General features: G+C 47.3%; 2 protein-coding genes across 2 annotated transcripts; one reads left to right on the top strand and one right to left on the bottom strand.

Moving 5' to 3' along the window:
- MRPS11 (mitochondrial ribosomal protein S11) lies at positions 429–11,234 on the bottom strand. The gene is made up of 6 exons (XM_005694938.3): positions 11,095–11,234; positions 10,832–10,957; positions 5,188–5,286; positions 2,987–3,116; positions 1,503–1,568; positions 429–820 (listed from the first exon to the last, which is right to left on the bottom strand). The coding sequence occupies exons 1-6, from the start codon at positions 11,157–11,159 to the stop codon at positions 713–715; spliced, it is 594 nt and encodes a 197-aa protein (XP_005694995.1). The 5' UTR covers positions 11,160–11,234; the 3' UTR covers positions 429–712.
- On the top strand, positions 11,259–21,019 carry MRPL46 (mitochondrial ribosomal protein L46). The gene is made up of 4 exons (XM_018066267.1): positions 11,259–11,529; positions 13,031–13,217; positions 14,201–14,374; positions 20,386–21,019. Exons 1-4 carry the CDS (start codon positions 11,308–11,310, stop codon positions 20,634–20,636), a joined length of 834 nt encoding a protein of 277 aa, XP_017921756.1. The 5' UTR covers positions 11,259–11,307; the 3' UTR covers positions 20,637–21,019.

Raw genomic sequence — 22,495 nt, 5'->3', positions numbered from 1 at the left:
GTAACCACAGACCATTTAGCAGAGCTGATGGTTCACGCTTAAGAAAACCCCATCCCAGGACAATTCTCCTGCATTGTTAGGGCTAACTTTAGACATTTCCATTAACAGTGAAACCTACTATCAGAATACTCCAGAGGTAGGGGGCAAAAACCTCTCAATTTGGGGTCAAATTACAAGTTAATAAGAAAAGTTGCTAAAGAGCTCGGGAAACCTTGGTTTAGGGGCTAAAGAGGAAATATTTGAAGCCAATGAGGAAGTTGTCTGGTGCTTAGTTGCCCATATTTACATCTTACTCCTTCCATTGAGGGTCTTAGCTCAATTCACAGTCTTGTTTTCAGGAACTGGGGGGAGGTTTAAGTCTGCGATGCTGGAAGCAAAAAAAAAAAAAAAAAAAAAAAAACCAAACCAAAAACTCACAAACTACTACAGATGGTAGAAATAATTTTATTTTTTCAGAAGAGAAGCAGCATTTACTGCTGGGAGTCTAGGTCAAGCTGCCCTTTAACTCCCCTCGTGTCCAAGAGAGGCACGGCGTCACTTCTAGCCACACCGCTCTCGTCAGAAGAACAAGCAAAGGCCGCCGAGTAAGGAGGTGAAGGTCTCCCTTACTGCCCCAGGGTCTCAACGAGCCCTGCCTGGAGAGGCTGGACAGTGCGTTTTCCACGAGGCCCAGCTGGAGGCAGGACGACATCAGGTGCAGGCTTCCTGGCCCTCACAGCCTTCGCGCCTTCCTGGGGCGGCAACCGTTGTGTGGGATGGGGGTGTTGTCTGTGATTGAGATCACTTCCAGGCCCCCCATGGTCAGGCCCTTGATGGCAGACTGGAAGGGGCAGGAGGAACAGGAGGATGGCACAGACCAGAGATGACGCCCCGGTGTCCAGACAGGGCTCAGACAGGGATGGGGATGGGAAGGCTGGCTCTGACGCCTGCCACCCAATCCCCTCCTCCCAGAGGCCTCCTCCCAACCCCTCCCCCAGGCCCTCAGCGCCGCCCACCTCCCGGTGCCACCTGCCACGCCCCACCCTGCCCTTTCCAACCCAGAGACAAACATGTCTTAAGCATTACGCTTTTGTAGTTCCCCCTGCCCGCAATGAGCCCCTCGCCCCCAAACTCATGAACACACCTGGCTAGTCCCTCGTCATTCTTGAGAAATCAGTAGAAATGTCACCTCTTTGGGGACACTTTGGTGATCCCACCCAAGGGGCTCCCAGCGCCCGGGGCACAAGCTTCACCACTGTACCCACGAGTCTGTCCAGAGGGACTCATTTGTGACAGGCCCCAGGGACCCCCTTCCTGTCCCTAGCAGGCACTCAGTAAGCATCTAAGAAACTGAAACTACATGATCAGGGCTGGCCTGGAGAGGCTCAGTGGATCAGAAGCAAGGGAGACAAACTTCAAGCCGTCAGGGAAGTCTAGTCCCTCCTCTGCCCCGACCCCTACTTTTCTCACTAACTGGAGGAGGAAGTGCAGAGGCTGGGCTGTGAAGAAGCGAGGTCACTTACCAAGCGCCCGGGCCCCAGGCCTTTGACCACAACTCGGACGTGGGTCACGCCTTTCCCTGTAGCTTTCTGCCAAGGAGCAGCAAGTGGTTAGTGCCCCTGGGAAAGAACCGCAACAGTCCCAGCCTTTGCTACCGCCCCCTGGAGTGACAGGGTTATGAGCTCCAGGGGACAGGAATCCACACAGGCAAACAGGAGAGGACCGGGAAGGAAGCAGAGGGCTGACAGCTGCAGTGCAGGACAGACGAGCGCGGTTGGGGGCCCTTTCCGCCCGGGACGGCACTGCCACCTAGTGGATACTTCAAAATATTGCTCAGATTGTTCTCTGGATAAATGCACAATTTCAGACCATAACAATCCCTGGACTCCTGGCTGAGCCTCAATACCCTCCTAAAGAGTATTCTTTAATCATTTTAAATCTTTCATTACAGTTGAAAGCTTTCTTTCTTGATTATAAAGGCGGTTTATTACAGAAAGTCTGGAAAACTCACAGAAGTCACTCAACCCAGCGTGTGGAAGCCACCTGTAACACTATTATTTTCTAAGTGTATATAACGTGTCCATCTAGTGGCCGTTGGCGGCATTGTGATGGTCACTAATGCAGTGCTGTCAGTACTTCGGGGCATGGAGCTTCGTTCGAGGGTCAGGGTCTCCTTCAGGGGACACTCTGGGTTTGGCAGTGTGAACCTTTGTGGGGCCTGTGTCCCAGCAGCCAGTGTACAGGCTCTGGGCCCAGACCTGGGCGTTCAGTTCAGGGAGGCTGACTGGCTGCACGGCTGAGCAAGTGACACACTCCGAATGCCAACTGACTCTTAAATCGTGGGTAATACTGAGGGTCTTCGAGGATTCAAGATAACAAACATACAGTATCTGGTGTGTAGTAGATCTGCTCTGCCCTGCTCAGTCGTGTCTGACTCTGCGACCCCACGGACTGCCAGGCTCCTCTGTCCATGGGATTTCCCAGGCAAGAATATTGGAGTGGGTAGCCATGCCCTTCTCCAGGGGACCTTCCCCACAGAGGGACTGAACTCGTATCTCCTGAGTCTCCTGCATTTGCAGGTGGATTCTTTACTGCTGAGCCATAAGGGAAGCTTGTATAGTAGATACTCCATAAATACACACTAACAGCGGCACACTGCCAACTTGCTTCTAGAAAGATCTGCAGCAGTTCATGCTCAGTCTAGTACTGCAGAAGCGTCCTCCCCAAACTACACCTTCTCCAGATGGACTATCACCACAACCCCACCCCACCCAGCCCTCTGGTCTTTAAATCCAGGAGGCCTTGTGAGACTTCAGCAGCTGGCCCCTGCTCCTTCTAGCTACCCTCACGTTAGGGGACCCGACACGAGTTGGCAAACTCGCGCTTCTGAAATGACAATCTTCCTCCTGGTGATCAACCATGCAGAAAGTGGAGCCCAGCACAGAGGGAGCCGGAGAGAACACACAGGCACACACACGCACGCACGCACACACACACAGACACCTACCGCCGCAGCAGCTATGCCCGCTGTCTGTGCTGCGATGCCCGTGCCCTTCTTGGCATTCCGAAACCCCTCTGTGCCACAGGAGGCACGGGCAAGGGGCTGGTGAGCGGCCGAGACCACCTGGATCTGTGTGCTGGGGAGGAAGGGGTGTACAGAATATGATGTCTGTTCAGGGGAGTGAGAGAGCACCAACCTATGCCCAGACAAGCCCCAGTGAGCAAGGAAAACACCATTTAGCTGCTTCCACCCTGAGCTTATCAGATGAGTTCTTTGAACTCTGGTAGGAGGTGTCAGGAAAGGTCAGAATCAACCCCTAAACCTCTGAAAACTGACAAGTCGCAAACTCTACAAGAAGCTATTATGCATGGAAAGTCTGTGTTCCCCCACCTAGATTCATGCTGAAATTCAAACCCCTAATGTGATGGCTCTGGGAGGTGGGGCCTTTGGGAGGCGATGAGGTCATGAGGGTGGAGCCCTTGTGAGTATCAGTGCCCCGTCTCAGTGGTCTCTTCCACCACGTGAGGACATGAGAAGCTGGCCCCCTGCAGCCTGGAAGAGCTCTTGCCAGAACCCGACCCTGCTGTCACGCTGATCTCTGACCTGCAGCTTCCAGACTGTGAGAAATAAACGCCTGCTGTTTCAGCCACCCAGTTTGGTACTTTGTTGTAGCAGCCTGAGTTGACCGACACCAGCGCCATGATCTGAGGGTGCTGAGTGTCATCCACAGGAGGGGTGGCGTATTTTCCCCTTCACATCTTGCCTGAAGACAATGTTTAAAGTAGATTCAAAGTCCTTTCTGGCATTCCCCAGCCCCCCACCTCCCCAAGAAACTGAATTTCACATTGGGTGATTTTAATGACTTTTCATTGGTAAAGTTTCAAATATACTCAAAAGCGGATATAATAACGTCTGAACTCCCCTGGGCTCACCATTCAGCTTCAACAATTAATAACTCATATCCAATCTGGTTTCATCTCTAAGCCTTGTTTCTTCTACTCCCCTCTACGCCCTACTAAGGGTTTATTTTGAAGCAAATCTTAGACCCATCATTTCATCTGTATTTCACTATATATCTCTAAAAGATAAGTAGTCTTCAACAAGTTAAATTAAAACTAAGAATAACTTCCATAAATCCCTAGACTTGCTTTCCACTCCCCCCTTAACCACCACCCGGTCTCATGGGCTGAAGAGCCCTCGAGAACTCACAAGCAGGGGAAGTGGAGGGTGGTTACAAGGTGACCTGCTGGAGCCAGTCCTGGGCTGGGGCCATCTGCTGTGGGCCTGGCTATGGCTGCCATTTCCCTCCTAAGGCTTCTTGGGTCTTCTACACCAAACAGAACCACAAGAGAATTGCTTGTCCCTGAGACAACCTCAACAGAGCTCTACAGAGTAGGCCTCTTAAAAAAAGCAAAGAAACAAAGAGAGCTAGCCTATACCGGTATCAGCCCGAGAAGAGAGGGACACCCAGGGGCTCTGACTCTGGGCTTGTAAGATGACAGCTGAAATGTGTCCTACGGCACCAGGCCTGGCACCCCACCTCTAGCCCTGACTACCCACTGTCTTTTGTACTGTTCTCTAAATTGCTTTGCAGGCCACTGCTGACCAAATACCAACCCCACCTCTAAGTGTGGGCTGGTCTGTGAGGATGTCACTGATGTCAGCAAGCTTTCCGCTGCCAACAGACAGTTGGGAACTTCCCTGGCACCATCTGAAAGCCACACAGAATGCGAGTCTTCCAACCTCGCTCAGCCCCACAAAGCAGACATCTGGTCCACAGTGGACCAAGGCCAAGTACTTTAAGTCGACCCTTATTTGGAGGTTTCCCTTTGCTTAGTTTGTTAGTAAATCCTTTATTCTGAAATAATCTCCCTCGTTTATTAATCATCCATTCCCAGTACCAACACTTAACAACTACACTTTCATGGGAAGACCTTCTGGCTCTAAAATATACTCTAGCTCTGGAGCAGAACCAGAAAATACAGTTCCCAAGGATAGCAAAGGAATCTTTAACAATATGATATGGGAACCCAGTTCACATTTCCATTTATTCTGAATCAACTTTCTAAAGAGAGAGGAGATTTCCCCAAACGAGGAGGAATACTGGGCAGGGTGTTGTGCACGAGGACCCATGTGACTTGTCCGCCCCCCTGCGCGGGAAAGAAGCCTCCACCTCAGCCCTGCCCAGGAGTCCCTTCCCCACTTACTTGTTGTAGGATGCTTTAATGTGTGCGATTGGGATCTCCTCAAATTTCTTTCCTGCCCACCTCAGAGAGCTTTCCTGTCCAGGAAATGGAGGGTAAATGCTGCAATTAGAAGAAAAATTTTCCGTAAAGTTGTTCTGGTATTTGTTTTTCAATTAAAAAAAAACCCACGTAGTTTAAAAAAAGCCAACAGCATAGACAAACTGGTAACAAAAGACAGCAGCCCTCTGCCCTGACCTGCTCCTGAGGTTGCTGCCCCCAACCCTTCTGGTGCTGCCAGAACACGGTATCTGTGAACACGGTCCTTCAGTGGCTGTTTCCCCGAGTTGCTGACTGTGGACACAGCTAATGACTTTCTGATAGAAAGAGAACTTAATCCATACTCCCCATCCTCCCTTATCTCTTCTAGTATAATCAGATCACTCTTTTCAGTCCTCTATAAACTATTCCTTCTGCAATTAAATAAAACACGGTCTTCCCTGGTAACGCAGTCCTGAAGAATCTGCCTGCCGATGCAGGAGACCCAGGTTTGACCTCTGATCTGGGAGGATCCCGCATGTCTCGGGGCAACTAAACCCGTGCGCCACAACTATTGAGCCTGTGCTCTAGAGCCCAGGAGCCACAGCTACAGAAGCCGGAACACCCTGGAGCCTGTGCTCCACGACAAGAGAAACCACTGCAACAAGAAGCCTACACACGGCAGCTAGAGAGCAGCTCCCACTGGCTGCAACAAGAGAAAAGCCCGTGTCGCAGCAAAGACCCAGCACAGTCAAAATAAAAAAACTTATTTTAAAAATTAAGTCAAACCTCTATTTCTTGCTGTATCAACCAGATACCTTGACTATCCTTGTTAAAAACAAAGACAAAATAAACTTAATAATACTTATAAAGATCATTATTGTTAAAAAAAAAAAAAATTCCAGTATCCCTTAGAGTGGAGACCTGCAAATTTTTTATGTAAAGGGCCAGAGAGTAAATATTTTAGGCTTTGCTGGCCATGATGCTTCTGTTGCAGCTACACAACTTTGCCACTGAGGTGCAGAAACAGCCACAGACAACAGTGAGTTAATAGGTGTGACTATGTTCCAATAAAGTTCTATTTATAAAAGTCAGTCAACTGGCCACAGGTGGGTGGGTAGGGGCCAACTTGCCAGCCCCTACCAAGACCAGTGGATATCAGGGCTGGCTGAATGGCAGGACCACGTGACTCTGATGCTTCCACTCTGCCCTAGATTTCTGGACGGGACCTGAGAATCCATTTCTGAAGTAGCCCAGGTGAGTCAGGTGTGAACTCAAGGGTTCAGCATACTGGTCCAGACACTGCTGAGCTGAAGACCCCCCTGCCTCCCATCCCCCAGCCTGCTCTGTCCTCTGGCTATCTCTCGCTCAGGACTCTTCATTTTCAGGTGGAGAAACAGTACTGATAGGGGAACAGGGAAGCCAGGCCTTGGGCTGAGGGGCTTTTCCTTGGTTCAGAGTTTTGCTCACCCCCTGTGCTTTTTAAATTCCAGACTCAAGCAAACCTGCGGCTGCACCCTGCCCGCAGGCACAGATCAGATCCGCGTTTGCACCTGCTCAGCCACCTGAACTACAGTGGGTTCTGATCAGAGAATACTACTATCTGAGCACCATCCTGTCTACTGGCTTTCCTGGAGATATTTAACAAAACAAAACTGTAACACAGTTGGGTATTCAGGAGTTACAAGTGTATTCTTTCCTGCTCTGCCTGATCTTAGAGATGATTTAGCATCCCAGCAGGTTGCCAGCTTAGCAGCTACACGCTGAGACTGACTGTGGAGGAGGCTCCATTGTTGTTATTTAGTCACTCAGTCGTGTCGGACTCTTTGCGACCCCACGGACTATAGCCTGCCAGGCTCCTCTGTCCTTGGGATTTCCTTGGACAGAGTATGAGGCTCTGAGATGACATTAATGTTTAAAACCTTATAAGTTCCCCATTAATAATTTCTTCTATCGACTTGCAGGTCAAACACTTAAGCCTTCTGAAGTCTGAACACGCCAGCATTATGTCTTTAATAGGGCAAGATTTTCAAACTAGAAAGGAAACAGAGCTTGAACCATTTAACTGAGGGTGCAGACAAGATCAAGCTTTTAAGCGTCCCATGTCCACTGAACAAGCGGTTCACCCCAAGGCAGCCCAGGGACGGGAAAGACAAAGCTTTCTGGTGCTGCCCCGCTGCCTCTTCACACCCATCCTCAAAGCACGTCTGTGCACACAGCATCTCTTTCAAACGGCTGACAGGGACGGAAAACGGCCGGCACAGGTGGCCAGAGGAAAATACACAGGAGTGCCTACCGTCCTCTCTCCATGTCATGGTTTCTTGACCTTAGTGCCACTGACATTTTGGGCAGGGGGATTCTTTGGCGGGGGGTGGTTGATCTGAGCACTGTGGGGTATTTAGCAGCATCCCTGGCCTCTACCCAACTAGGTACTGACTCTTAAGCTGTGACAACCAAAAATGTCCTCAGACGTTGCTACAAGTCTCCTTGGAGAAACAGTGGCCCCAGGCTGCGAACCGCTGGTTTCCATTAACGACTCCAGCATCAAGAGGGCCCTCAGTACTGCTGGCGATCAAACAGCGCACCCCTGCTCAACTGCCCTCTCACTGGCCTGGGTGACTAGTCCGTACCTTCTTTTGTCCCCTCAGACCTTCAGCTTCTTTCTGCTTCCTTGCTGCCAGCTGATGCCCTTCACAAAGAAATAGAAGCAATCAGGTTTCCCTTCAGCCCCCACTACTGAACAGCTGTGCCCCCAGTCTCTGCCTTGTCTCCCGTGATGATGCTCGACTTGTGTGTCCGCCCCTCAAGGACAGCACTCCGGCAATGTTCCTGCTCCAGCATCTGCATTCCTCCACCTCCTCATCGCCTCATTCCCCTTGGCAAAACATGCAGTCATTTCCCCAGTCTAAAACCAAACAGAAGCCTCTGGATGCCAAAGCCTCCTTGAGCTCCTGCCCGTTTCTCTATGCCCCTTAAAGGACTGACCATACCTGCTGCTTCTGTCTTCTATTCTCCCTGAACCCACACCATTCAAACCTTAGCCCCTCATACTCCACCAAACGTGCCCTACTCAAGGCCACCACAAATTCACAGTATTAAGTCCTACGAGCAGTACTGTTATCAGTCTATGGACTAGTCAATCATATTAGTAGCATTTGATAAAGCTAATCAACTTTTGAATCACAGGGGAAAAAAAAAGTCTCTCCAGCTTTTTTTTAGTACCTCTCTGGAGGGTCCTTCTTTCTCTTCTGCTGATTCCTCCTCAGCTCCCCAAATCTCTCAATGCCAGAGGCTCCAGGGTTCAGTCCTTAGACCTCTCCTTCACTTTACCTACCCTTTCTCTCTTGATGATCTTGTATCTTATGATTTTAGACATCATCTAGGGAATTCCTTGGTGCTCTCATTGCCAGGGGCCCTGAGTTCAATCCCTAATTGGGGAACTAAAATCTCAAAAGCCGTGTGAGGGAAAAAGAAATCATCTATGGATTGTCTTCCAAATGTGTACGTCTACCTCAGATCTGTGCCCTGAATTCCACTTCTAATTGCTAATGTTGTATCCCCACTTGGATATTAATTAAACATCTCAAGTCATCAAACAATTCAAGCTCCTGCAGTCTTCCCCATCTTCATGACAATTCCATCTTTCTAGTTGTTTAGGCCCCAAATTTTAGAATGTCCCTTCAGTTCTCTCCTTTTCTTATACCTTACATTAACAAATTCTGTTGGTTCCACCTTCTAAGTGCATCTGTCTGACCATTTATACTATCTCTACAGCTGCCACCCTGGTCCCTGCCAGCGTCGCTTCTCACTGAGATTATCTCAGTAGTCTTCTGATTGCTTAGGAGACTTCTCCCATCTTCCATCCTCGCTCTCCTACAGTTTAATATCAACGCAGTGACCAAAGAGACCCTTTAAAAGGTAAGCATGAGCATGTCAACCCTCCATTTAGAATTCTCCAGTGACTTCCCATTTCTCTCAGAATAAGGTGAAGTCCTCACAACGGCCCACGAGGGATAACAGGATGTAGCCCTGCATGCCTGATGCACCCCTCACCTGCTTGTCTTCACCACTCACTTTTACTTCTCACTCCACTGTGGCCCTCTTGCTCAGACACTAGACACACTCCTATAATCTGTCATACTTCTTTTTCTTATTTTCTATTTACTGTCCCCTATCCACTCAAATTTAAGCTTCACCAGGGCAGGGATTTTGGTGTGTTTGGTCACCGATGTGTCCCCAACACCCTGAATAGTGTCTGACATTGTTGAGTGACCACAACAGAATCTTCACTTCAATTCCTTTGGCAGCTCCCCACTGCCCACAGTGGGGAGCGGGTAAAAGCCCCACTGCATCTTGTGGTTTTAAACATCATCTATGTGATAAGTCTTCCAAATGTCTATGTCTGACTCACATCTATCCCTTGAACTTCATCTCTAATAGCCAATATTGTATCTCCACTTGGATGTTAATCAAATATCTCAAACTTAAACATGCAAATCCAAGCTCCTAATGATTAATGACAACTCTATCTTTCCAGTTGTTTAAGTGAAGTCACTCAGTCGTGTCCGACTCTTTGTGACACCATGGACGGTAGCCTACCAGGCTCCTCTGTCCATAGGATTTTCCAGGCAAGAGTACTGGAGTGGGTTGCCATTTCCTTCTCCAGGGGATCTTCCCGACCCAGGGATCGAACCTGGGTCTTCCGTGTTGCAGGCAGACACTTAACCGTCTGAGCTACCAGGGAATCCCTTCCAGTTGTTTAGGCCAACAGTTTTAGATGAACATCTAACATGCTCGTTATCTACAGATAACGCTCTTAGCATTCTGATTCCTTCTCACCCTGCTGGCCTCATCCACCATCACACACACACACACTTGACTACACAACATTCATACTGCGTGCCTTACACAGACTGTTAACTTTGCATAAAGTGACCTTTCATCTTTTCCAGCTGAGTTCCCATTCAATTCAGCTCTTAGCATTACATTATTTTCCTGGCACTCTTGTCTGATTTCCTCAGGAGTTAGACACTCATTCTTTCATACTTTAAAGCAACCAGCTCTTACCTCCAGTAAACTACTGATCAGATTATGGTGAAAACGTGTGCATGTTTGTCTTTCCTGGTTGACTGTGAACTACTTGCGCGAAGGAATGGTCTTCTGCATTTGTACCCTCAGAACCAAGCAGGTTCTTAGTAAACGTCTGCTAAATGCGGGTGAAGTGCAACTAGCACACAGAGGCAGTGTTCCTGGCGGGAAGCAAGATGCCAGTTGCTGGCTGAGGCCGAGTACAAAAACCACCCTGGACCTTAGACCAACTCTAAAAAGCGCCTAACAACCTTTACCTTACTACCCCTTCCGCCCCATTTTGTATCGGAGACCCTGATCCCAGGAGGGAAACAAAAGTGGTCATATTTATGATACACCTTCGACATCCACTCATTCATCAAAAGTTCACTGATCCTTACAACCTTTTCCAGTACGCTTTCCACTTTAAGTAAGGAAAAAGCTGAGGCTCTAAGGTTAATCTGCATAAGGTTCCACAGTGACAAAGAGCTGGGAATTCACTGGTGTTCTGACCCTGGAAGGTGGTGCCAGTCGCCAGAGGGCTGGACCTAAGTGCCCTTACCTGAAGCTGCTGCGGCTCGGAGCTGGAGCCGGAATCTCTGCCTTCTCAACCTCCTCCTTGGCCGCTGCGTCTTGCATCTGTTGGGCGCTCATGTGGATGGTGGGGGCCGGCACTCTGGCCACGACCCTGCGGAGAAAGAAGGTTCAGGGAGGTCCAGATCTAAGCGAGTCCTGACTGGACTCTAGGAGTCCAAGTGGCTCATGGGTCACGGGCAGGAGCGCATTCCCGGGTGACTATAGGCTCGGAATGAGTAACCATCTTACCTGGTCGTCGGCGGCCAAGCCCATGACCGCAAGAGCCAGGATCCAGCGTTTCTTACAACCTGCATGACTTAAGTTGACCTCAGTCAGCTCCCGTCCGCGGCGATCGCGGGACTTAGCTCTTCCCGTCATGCCGCTCCCGCGCTGCCTTGTGGGAACATAGGATTGGCCCAGGACCTCGCCGGGAACCGCGGTGCGTTGTGGGAAGTTTGAAAGATGGCGGCGCCCACAAGGCGGACTGTGTTAGGGCTGGCGAGGTGCTGGCGGCGGTTCGAGAGCCCCTGGAGTTTGGGTTCTCGTAGCCTGACCCTTGCGGCTGCACCGTCGAATAGCGCATCTCCATGGCGCCTGTTGGGTGCGTTGTGCCTGCAGCGGCCACCGCTGGTCTCGAAGCAGTTGACCCCAATGCAGGAAGAGATGGCAGCCCTGCTACAGCAGGTGGGTTGAGGTGCGGGTTGTGTCTTGTAGGTGCAATTGGGGACGCAGTAGAGGTGCGCTGGCTTGGGTTTGATCCTGGCCCCACCACTGATTAACTTGTGTGACTTTGGGCAAGTCACTTCACTTCTCTGAGCTTCGGTATGCTTTCCTGCAAAATGGTGCCTACCTTTTGGGTTCCTGCGGTACGTAGTACGCGTTCAGTAAGAGGCACGTCGTTTTCATTGATCTTCTCTGTCGTTACCTTCTGCAGCTCTCTGGAGAGGCTCTTCTTTTTTTCGACACATAGGGGTGCGATGCTGAACTAGACGGATTCAGTCCCCATCATAGGGGGTTGACAGTTTGGAGAGAAAAATGGCTTTGTCATGTAATGAGCGTAAAGACAAGACACAGGGCGCATCCGTAAGATGTCTGTGATAGAGTCTGTTTATAACATGGACAAAACCGTTGTATTGGCAACGAAGGTCCTAAATCCCCATAGGTAGTGATTAAAGATATTATGTCTACCTAGAACCTGAGGCGTTTTTGTCTTAGCTTCCCTGGTGGCTCAGAGGTTAAAGCGTCTGCCCGCAACGCAGGAGACCTGGGTTCGATTCCTGGGTCGGAAAGATTCCCCTGGAGAAGGAAATGGCAACCCACTCCAGTTTTCTTTCCTGGAGAATCCCATGGACGGAGGAACCTGGTGGGCTACAGTCCACGGGGTCGCAAAGAGTCGGACACGACTGAGTGACTTCACTTCACTTCACTGAGAGAGTCAAGATTCATTTCTGTGCCTTTTATTTGGCTTGTTAACTTACTCTGCAAACATTTTAAAATCACCTTTTAAACTTTGTGCAGACACTGTGCTAAGTGGTAGGGATACAGTGGTGAATAAGACAGAGGTAGCCCTGGGTCTTGGAGGGATTCAGTTTGGTGGAGGGGGTGTCAATCAGTAACCAAATAACCACATGGTTGTGGAATTGCAGTCTCTGGTAAGTGTAATAAAGGAAAACACAGGGTACTGTAATAGTGTTTAACAGGGATGTTAATTTGATTTTAATGGAAGGTGTCAAGGAATATCTTTTAAAATAAGTGACATTTAAATTGAGATCTGAAGGATGAGTAGGAATCTCCCAGGAGAGCATGAGGGAAAACATTCTAGAAAGAAGGAATAGCATCTGTAAAATGCCTGAGGCAGGATAGTCCATGGAGAGTGAGATTCTGGGCAAAGACTGGCATGACTGGAGGGTGGTAAGTGGGCAGGCACTGCCTGTCCTAGTCCTCTCTTGGTTGTGGCAGTCTTGATGTTTGAATGCATTTTAATATTTCAGGAAATGCAGCTCAAGCCCACAGGGAAGGTGACCTTTTTCCTCTGTTTTCTTTGGCGTGTTTTGATCATGTGTCTGGTTATGTTGGGTGGTAAACTTCTGAATCTGTCAAGTGCACTGTAACTGTGTTTTATTGTTTTTCTTTTCTTTTAATTTTCCCAGTTTGGGGTAGATTTTTGCTCTTTTAATTTTCCCAGATTGAGATAGAGAGAAGCCTATATTCAGACCATGAACTTCGTGCATTGGATGAAGCTGAGCAACTGGCAAAGAAAAAAAGTGACCTTTATGAAGAAGATGATGAGAAGAATATATTGCTGGTGCAGGACTTGGAAGACATGTGGGAGCAGAAATTCCTACAGTTCAAACCTGGAGCTCGAATAACAGGTTTGTGGTCTCTTCAGCCCAGTTAGAGGTAGGAGGGTGGATATTCTGATTTGCAAATAAAGAATACTTGCTTACTCTCTGCTTTGTGTTTTAAATAATAATTTCAAATGATAAAACTTTTTAACATGGGAGAAAAATTCTTTTCACAGTTCTTCACATCCATCCTAATATAACATTTTAAAAGTCTGTGTTGTTTTTGAGCGGGAGGTATGGTTATTGAGGGAACTCTCCAGGTGGCTCGGTGGTAAAGAATCTGCTTGCCAGTGCAGGAGCTACAGGAGACCTGGGTTTGATCCCTGGGTTGGGAAGATCCCCTGGAGAAGAAAATGGCAACCCACTTCATTATTCCTGCCTGGAAAACTCCATGGACAGAAGAGCCTGGTGGGCTATAGTCCTTGGGGTGGCATAGAGTCAGACACGACTGAGTGACTGAGTACACATGGGTGTTGGGACAGCTGTGACTCAGTTAAGCCTCAGGAATGTTATCTGTATTTAACTCCTAGTTTGGGACTGAGAGTAGGGGAAGTTAAGCCTTTCCCACTCGTTTCCTGTGTTTTATCTGAAATCCCTCCCAAAGCAGGGGGTTAAGTTCTCTTATTCTTGTTTCACAGTGAAAACTGAAGTAGAGACTGGTTAAGTCAGTAATAGTGTCAAAACCAAAGAATTAGTAGTGTCTGGGAATTGCTTCTTTTCCAGAGGCTCAAGGTACTTTGTGTTCTGCTCTTCAAAGGAGGAGTGCAGCTTTGGGTTTCTTCTTGTTAAATTTTAGTTTCCTCGAGATTATGGGACTCTATCCTGAGAGACGTCAGAGTTAGAGAGATGGGGTCAGGGTTCTAATTTGGTTATAAGTTCTTTGAGGGCAAAGATTGTGGCCCTGCCTTAAAGGAGGATCCTAAAACCCTAATCTTCTTGGTTCTGGCAGAACATGCTCCTCCTGTCTCCTGTGACCACCCCCCCCACCCCCCCACATCTCTTCTATGCAGACGCTGACGTAAAGAATGACCGAAGCTCGCTGCATCGGAAGCTTGACAGGAACCTTATTCTGTTGGTCAAAGAGAAGCTTGGAGACCAGGACATTTGGATGCTGCCCCAGGCCGAGTGGCAACCCGGGGAGACCCTCCGCCAAACAGCTGAACGAACCCTGGCCACACTCTCAGGTGAGCTCTCTGCCTCACTGCTAAATCCCGCAAGACACACTCCAGTCTCAGCCTCAGGATTTGCAGGCTGACTGTTTGCCTGGCTTTTAATAGTAGGCTAATGGAAACTTGGGCTTCCCAGGTGGCTTTGCGATAAAGAATCTACCTGTAATTCAGAAGACCCGGGGTTCCATTACTGGGTTGGGAAGGTCCCTTGGAGAAGGGAATGGCAACCTACTCCAGTATTCTTGCCTGAAGAATCCCATGGACAGAGGAGCCTGCCTGAAGGATGGAGAGTTTCAGCCTCTGCTCGCTAAAGCTTGTCTTCCCAACAAAGTGCAAAACATTCACCTCTCCGTTTCCAGTTTTGCATTCTTGAAAAATTTTCAATCTATAAAAATAGGTGATTCTAGCGCTTTTTCTGGCTTAAGTGGCCCAGATCTTCTTTGGGGCCCAGTATCATAAAATATTGTGTCATCATAGCTGTGAGAGATCCTGTTGCCTGAATAGGTTCTACTCGCTTCCCTTCAGTGGCATCTCTGCCTCTCCACTCGGAGCACCAGTGAGGCTATTTGTTCCAGCGAGATCTGGTAATCAACACTTATAATAAAATGTGCTTCAGTTCTTACGGCACTCGAAGTTTCATTTCTCACTGTTCGTGGTTTCCTGTCACAAAATTGACTAGGATTAGTTACATGGTTTTCTCCTTTCCTACATTTTTGATTCTTATAATTTATGGACTGTTGAGGAAGTGGGTTTTTTGTGTGTGTTTGCCTCTACATAGTATGCATCTTTTCCTGATCTGTTTTGCACAGTCGCTCCTCTCCCCTCCCCCCTTTTTAAGGCAGCGTTTTGTGCTGAGGATTTAGAGGATGTGGAATCTCTTTAATTCTGTCACATCTAGAGCATGATCTGTCATACTCAGTTCTCTCCGCATCTCAGAGTTCTGATCCTGAGCAAGTGTTGCGGAACCTGATTTTAGGTGACCCACTGCCTTCTCAAATTGAGTTTTGGGTGTCTCACTGAAACATGAGATTTTTCATTCCTTGGCCATTTGGTATCATTTTGAGGAAGATCCCTTGGTTGGTAATTATCTTTTGCTCCATATTGCTCAGCATTTGACAGTATGTGTTGTCCCTAACAGACCTGTGATTTAGATTCTGTCCCAGGGCCCAGCACAGAGACAGCCAACCAAGAAACGCCCAGACTTTCTCTGAAAGAGGTTCATTTGCTTAACATAAAGCATCGACGTGGGGGACAGTTCATGCATCTAGGGGCCTGCAGAAACACCTTTCAGGGACAGAGGTTGAAGGTGCTATCCCTGTGCTGTTCCTTGCCCCTGTGGAGGTTTTAAAATTTAGTTCATTCAGAACTGATGCTCCTGCCAGTTTCAGCCTGCTTCTCTTTTTGTCCTTGCAGCCTTGCTTGTTGGCAGCACCACGTATGCATTCACCCAACTAGACACCTCAGCGTTATCTGACCTCATTCCGGCATCCCCTAAGTTCCTGAGTGCTACCTGGTCTGTTCTAAATAGTCCGTCTTTGTGCCCGCAGCTCTTCAGGGAGCCTTTTCACTTCCTGCTAGATCAGGAAGTGATCTGAGCCTTGCCTTGGCACTCTGGAAATCTGGGGCAAGATCATTCTTCATGGGGGCTTCTGTGGTTCTGTCTAGGCTATTTACTGCAACATCTCTGGCCTCTGTCTGCTTGATTGTAGTAACACTACTTTGGTTGTCTCTAGTGTAACAACCGAAAATGACTCTGAATACTGCTGGAAGTTACCTGGGGTCTGGAATCTCTGTGGTTGAGAACCGCCACCCGGGAGTACTGAGGCAGACACCACGCAAGGCCCCTTCTTGCGTTTGTGTTGTCGTTTTCAGTGCCGCCAGAATCAGCCTTCTTAAACACAAATCCTTTGTTGCTTCTCTGCTTGAAATCTTAAAAGGTTTCCCATAAAAGCAGACTTTTGAGCACGGCCTATGCATACTTTTTGCTCTGGTCCCAAGCTCATCAGTCTTCCGTCTTGCTGCTCATTCATGTATATTCTAAGTTCAAACCTAGCAAGCCTTTTGAGTAATGTCGTATTTCTTGTGTTCCGGTTTTGGGGCCTGCCTGTCCAAAACAAAGCTTTGGTCCTACCTAGTCCGACTGCTTGGTTTTTAAAACTCAGCTCGTCCCTTCTGCCCTCTGTGGTGGAAGCTTCTGGGTAGAGAGCTCGACTCCTTCCTCTAGGCTCCTGTAACGTTCACAGAGTGCCCTTACTCAGTTTATCCAGCAGACATTCTCTCTGTGCCTACTTGTTGCTGGTCACTGTCCGGGCAGTGGGGTCACAGTGATCTATAGGACGCTACCTGGGCCTCCTGGGGGCTTATGTCTTAGTGAAGAAGATGCTCTTCATTCCATTGCTGTTTAATTGTTGATTAACAGGCAATTTCTTCTCAGCCAGAATTCTGAAAATACGGATAGGATTTTGTCCTTTCAGTCATCCCAGTTCTCAGCAGAGTACCTGGCACAGAGTAGGTACTTGCTGAATATTTGTTGTTGTTTACTTGCTAAGTCATGTCTGACTCTTTGCAACTCCATGGACTGTAGTACACCAGGCTTCCCTGTCCTTCACTATCTCCCAGAGTTTGTTCAAACTCATGTCCATTGAGTCAGTGATACCATCCAACCATCTCCCATCCAAATGCTTCTGAGATCAGACGATATCGGGCGTGTTAGGGTGGTATGGCCATAGGCCCATCCAAACATCTCATCCTCTGTGGCCTCCTTTTCCTCTTGCCCTCAGTCTTTGCTGGTATCAGGGTTTTTTCCAGTGAGTCGGCTCTTTGCATCAGGTGACCAAAGTATTGGAGTTTCAGCTTAAGCATCAGTCCTTCCAAAGAATATTCAGGGTTGATTTCCTTTAGGATTGACTGGTTGGATCTCCTTGCAGTCCAAGGGCCTCTTCAAGAGTCTTCTCCAATACCACAGTTCAAAAGCATCAACTCTTGAGTGCTCAGCCTTCTTTCTGGTCCAACTCTCACATCTGTCCATGATTACTGGAAAAACCATGGCTTTGACTAGACGGATCTTTGTTGGCAAAGTGATGTCTCTGCTGTTTTATATGCTGTCTAGGTTTGTCATAGCTTTTCTTCCAGTGCTGAATGTTTAATGAGTAAATGGTATGGTAGTGTAAGCACTCAACTACTGTTCTGGCTCTGCCACCAGTGTGAGTACTGCTAATGAGACTTCGGCAGCCTCTGTGTGCCCCCGATCCGGCCCCCCAGCAGCCTGTGTGGCTGCAGGAGAGGGAGTGAGGTGGTGGTGTGAAATGGGAAAACAGGAGGGGCCTTTGCTGCGCTCCAGGCTTCCTCAGCCATCACGCAAAAGTCGGTGGCTGGGTTTCTTCCCAGGATCATTGAGCTCAGATCCTCAGCTTTCTTTTGCTCATTCACAGTGCTCAGTTTTGCCTGCTGGGCACCGTGTAGAAAGGGGCTCCCCTCTTCTTGGTACCATGCTTTCCTCCCTTGAACATTCCCGTTGCCATAAAGAAGAGTGAAAGGATATGTTGGTTTCTTATAGGTGCATAGAAAATGGAATAGGTTGATTTATTTCAAATTCATGAAAATCATAAATAACATGAAGTAATTAAGATGACAAAGGAAAGCTCAGGCAGCTTATAAGTATAAAAAAGTCAGAGTCTGTTCCTTTCCATCTGTTTGGCACACTTCCCAGGTATTTCTGCAAGATGGAATTCCTAGAAGTGAAATTAATGGTCAAGGATGGACACATCTAAGATTTTGATAAGGTACCACCAAAGTGCCCTGCAGAACATACTTAAAAAATTTTTCCCTGTTCAGTCAGTAAAAAGAATGATCTTTAGATTAGCAGTTTCCTTTCTTTTTTATTGGGTAATGTGTTTATTTGGATTAGTGGCCAGTGGTTAGAGTGGCCATCTCTGCGTATTTTTCACATGGCTATTGGTTTTTCTTTATCCGTGAACCACTTATTTAGATTCTTTGCTCATGTTTATAATGAACTGTTTTTTTTTTTCCCTTTTTGATTTAATTTAATCCACTTCCCCAGGTCATAGAAAAGTAATATATATTCATTGACTTAAGTGGAAAATTCAGAAACGTGTAAAGAATCATGCCAGTGTAATTCCACCACCCATAGATCCCCACTGCTGACACTTTATATTGTAGGTGAGCTTGCATCATACGTGGATTCCTCATCTAATGCTGATAGTGTTGTTACTGTTTTTAATATTGACAAAAGCCATTCATTGTATATGGTGAAAAAGTATCACACAGTGTCTGGTAAATGTACAACTGTAAGAAGTAATAGGTAATTTTCCCGTCTTAGAGGCAACCACCATGAATAGTTTTTTTGTGTATCCTTTTAGCAATTGTAAGCACATACTTATTTTATCTGTTCCTTTCTTCCATGAAGTGGGTACACTTAAACATGTACATATATGTGTATGTATATACACACATAGTTATGTACCTTCCTTTTCTTATACACAGCTTTTAAGCATATCTTTATATCAGCAAGTGAAGACATATCTTATACTTTTAACACCAGTGTAATGTTTCATATATGTATGTACTGCAGTTTGTTTAACCAGTCTGTTGCTTTTATTAAAAAAAAAAGCTGCAGTGAACATCTGTGTACACTCCTTTGCTCACATGGGCAAATAAATATTGAGGAGGGTGAAATTCTAGAAGCAGAATTGTCAGATCAGAGGGTTTGTGTTATTAAATTTGATATCTCTTGCCAAGTAGAGCAGTTATACTAATTATACACCACGTACATTTGAGAGAACCCAGTTTTCCTTTCTCCTTGATGAGCAGTGTGCTGCTCAAAGTTTTTGAGCTTAAATAGTAATGGTACGTCTTTGTCGTTTTAATTTGTATTTATTGAGTTATTGATGAGTTGCGCGTCTTTATGAGTTTATAGTTCATTGATAATTTATCTTCATGGGAACTTGTTGTTCATATGCTTGGTTCATTTTTCTTTCAGAGTTGTTGGCTTTTTCCTCATTGATTTCTACGTACTATTTAATACTCATATCTTAAGATGTTCCTTTGTTCAGTGTGTCGAAAATACTTTTCCTAGTTTGTCATTATGTCTGACTTTTTTATGCTTCATTTTTCCCTGCAGAAGGATTTTAACTTTTATGTAAATAAATAGGCCTTTTCTTTTTTGCATTTTGTGTCTTGGTTAGGACTTGCCCTCTCAAAAATGATTCACAAAGTATCCCACATGTTTTTTTTAATAGTACTCTTATGGTTTCTTTTTTCTTTAGTGAAGAATTTTAAAATACAGAAAAACTCAGAAAATATTAAACATCCATGAAACCATCATTCAAAATGAACAAACCTTTCGTGAAAATTTTAACTTGGTGTGAGATCTTTGATCTGTAGGGTGTCAGTTTGGGTGTGAGGAGTGAGGTTGTGATCCAGTTTTATTTTTTCACTAGCCCATTCTCCCGGTTCCATTTAGTAACTGACCCGTTATTTCCTCATCCTTTGAAATGCTGTGTTGGTGTTGTTAACCCATTGTTATAGATTGCAGAGATCCTCCATCTCTCTTGCCTTTTAACTTTGGTTTTCACCTTGCAGCAGTCAAATTGGGACCTTTCAATACTTTCCAAGTGATACTCCCTTTAAAAGGGCTGATGAACTTTGCTTTACAGATATAAGTGTCTCAGTCCTTCGTCAACAGGTGGTGACCGGGCTGAGTCTGGAAGCTCAGTGCTCTGACTCCCAGGTAGTGCTGTTTAGGCTGCCTTGCGGACTTCAGTCTGAGAGCAGTAGCTTGGCAGGAGGAATGGACCCAGGGAATCTGGAACCCAAGGGCCGGGAGCTTTTGGCTTGAAAGGAGATGAGGGTCTTCAGGATCGACCCTGGTCCTCATCCTCGGGGGCGGCGTTCCCCTCAGGCCAGAAGCGGCTCTCACAGAGACCCCCGCTGCTTTCGGGCCCCAGGGTAAACAGGTGCGAGTGTCCTCATCTTCCACTTCTGTTCCCCGCTCCCCTCCTCCTCAGAAAACAACCTGGAAGCCAAGTTCCTGGGAAATGCGCCCTGCGGCCACTACAAGTTCAAGTTCCCCCAGGCAGTGCGGGCGGAGGGCAGCCTTGGGGCCAAGATCTTCTTCTTCAAAGCCCTGCTGCTAACCGGAGACTTTTCCCCGGCCGTGGAGAAGGGCCGTCACGTGTGGGCCAGCAAGGAGGAACTGGGTGACTATTTGAAGCCAAAATATCTGGCCCAGGTTAGGAGGTTTCTCTTGGACCTCTGACGGACTGAGCTGCCTGTGGACAGTGCTCGGACAGGTCTGCAGTTGGGCCTCAAGGACGTGGTACGGTGTTCTCATCTCTACGGGAATATCAAGCGGCAAACTAAGTTCTGAGAAATAAATGGGTTTACCATTGTGTGGGTCTCGGTTGATTTATCCTTTGAAGACTCTTGTCTTCTCCTTGTGAAGAGAGAGCCATCTCTTAGGGTATTTTATCCTTTTTCTCCCGAGTTCGTGATTGAGTAGTATTGCATTGCTTCGTAGTGAATCAGCTGGCTTCGTGGGCCCAGGAAGAAAGAGCAGAAGGAAGTGAATCAACTTTCTAAAAACCGTGAGCTTCTGTGAAAGCCTCTAGGTCCAAGAATAAAAGGAACCACCTCGTGCTTTGTAGTTTCTTAGTCATTTTCTGTTTTGTATTTCTCTTCCTACTTGATATGAAAACGTATCAATCTAGCCGAGGAAACGATTCCTTCCTTGTTTTCTGTTTGCTTTGCTTCCTTCCCCCTCCCCTCCCTCCCTTCCTCTTTTCATTCATTTTTTAAGGCGTTTTCTATTTAAGCAATAGAATTGCTTCTTATATATTTTGAAACAGTCGTGTGAAGTGAGCAGGGTCAGCTTGTTACCTGCCATCTTCGGGGTGGGAGTCCTGGTCAGGTGTGACTGGCTGAGAGACGCTGCACGTCACTGATGGTGCAGGAGGAGACTGCTTATCCCCTGCCTCTAGGTTGGGGTTCTGGACCCCTCATTGTGTTGCCTGGGTCACCACTGGGCCTGGTGCCTGGCACATGGAGGGCACTCAGTGAGCATTTGCTAAATGAGAGGAGGGGAGGGAGGGTCTCAAGCGTGCCTCTTTCTGCCCAGAATAGTGGTCCCAGGAACAAGACTTCAGTCATCTCAGAAGGCATTCTGGGTTAAATAGACTGGACTCTAGCAGTCTGCATGCAAGAGGGATCCTGGGAGCCTCTGGTTTATACCCAGTGGGTCAGAAGCACAAGTGAGCACTTGGAAATTCAAGTGCTTAGGTGCAGTTGACACCTAAGAGGGAGAGAAGGGGTCTGGTAGGATGGAAGCCCTTAGCCTGTGGGATCCACCGCTTTCTTCAGGTAGATAGGGTCAGAATTGAGTTGAATTGTTGGACATCTAGCTGGTGTCTGAGAATTGCTTGGTGTGGGGAAAAAAATCCCACGCTTTCGAGTTGATCCCACAATCTTAATGGCCGTTCACAAGATGGGCTGTTTTGTTACAGAGTTGTTTCTTTAAAGGGAAACAGCATCTGTAAAATTGGTAAGGGGAGAAATGGTGTCATGTCAACCTGAAATTATAGGTTGGTTCCTGTGAGGTTTCCCCCAGTATTTGGAAGTGATCATGGACAGGGTGGAATACCTTAAGACAAAAGCTGAGAATTTTATGGAAGTGCCTTCCTTTATCACAAGGAGTGTCTAGTTTAGTAGCTTCAAGACATACCACGAGCTTTCCCACTACGTTAGACTATCTGGGGGAAACTAGGTGGAAAGGAAGGCCCTCCCCCGCCACCCCCAACCCTGCTTTGTTTTACACAGTTGATGATGAAGGCCCCATCCTGGATCACATTTTTGATTTTGATGGAACTATTTTCTGCTGGGCCCTCACATCCCAAAGAAGCTACTGTATGTCTCCGGAAGAAGAAAGAAATGTCAGGATTTGAGGCTGCAGGGGCCCAATGCACATGGTAGTGGGCTTTAATTGTGTTAGCATGGTGTGGGACTCGATTCTGGTTTATTAGCACGTTGGCTACAAAATCCTATAGATTTTGTGTGGTCTTCCCCAACCTCCTTAGCTCAGGAGTCCTGCTATTTCGGGAGTGTGATTTTGCAGAATGCAAA

This window comes from Capra hircus, chromosome 21, assembly GCF_001704415.2.
Source record: "Capra hircus breed San Clemente chromosome 21, ASM170441v1, whole genome shotgun sequence".
NCBI lineage: Eukaryota > Metazoa > Chordata > Mammalia > Artiodactyla > Bovidae > Capra > Capra hircus.
The sequence above is the reverse complement of the archived record's forward strand: the minus strand, read 5'-3'. Positions and strand labels throughout refer to the sequence as shown.

What these genes read in the sequence shown, in the direction of transcription:
- MRPL46 (XM_018066267.1), top strand. Translation starts at nt 11,308, where the DNA reads ATGGCGGCGCCCACAAGGCGGACTGTGTTAGGGCTGGCGAGGTGCTGG. An exon ending in TGGCAGCCCTGCTACAGCAG is followed by an intron (nt 11,530 to 13,030) that starts GTGGGTTGAGGT and finishes TAATTTTCCCAG; the next exon opens with ATTGAGATAGAGAGAAGCCT. An exon ending in AACCCTGGCCACACTCTCAG is followed by an intron (nt 14,375 to 20,385) that starts GTGAGCTCTCTG and finishes CCTCCTCCTCAG; the next exon opens with AAAACAACCTGGAAGCCAAG.
- MRPS11 (XM_005694938.3), bottom strand. Translation starts at nt 11,159, where the DNA reads ATGCAGGTTGTAAGAAACGCTGGATCCTGGCTCTTGCGGTCATGGGCT. An exon ending in GCTTGGCCGCCGACGACCAG is followed by an intron (nt 10,958 to 11,094) that starts GTAAGATGGTTA and finishes CTTTCTCCGCAG; the next exon opens with GGTCGTGGCCAGAGTGCCGG. An exon ending in ATTAAAGCATCCTACAACAA is followed by an intron (nt 3,117 to 5,187) that starts GTAAGTGGGGAA and finishes CTTCCTCCCCAG; the next exon opens with CACACAGATCCAGGTGGTCT.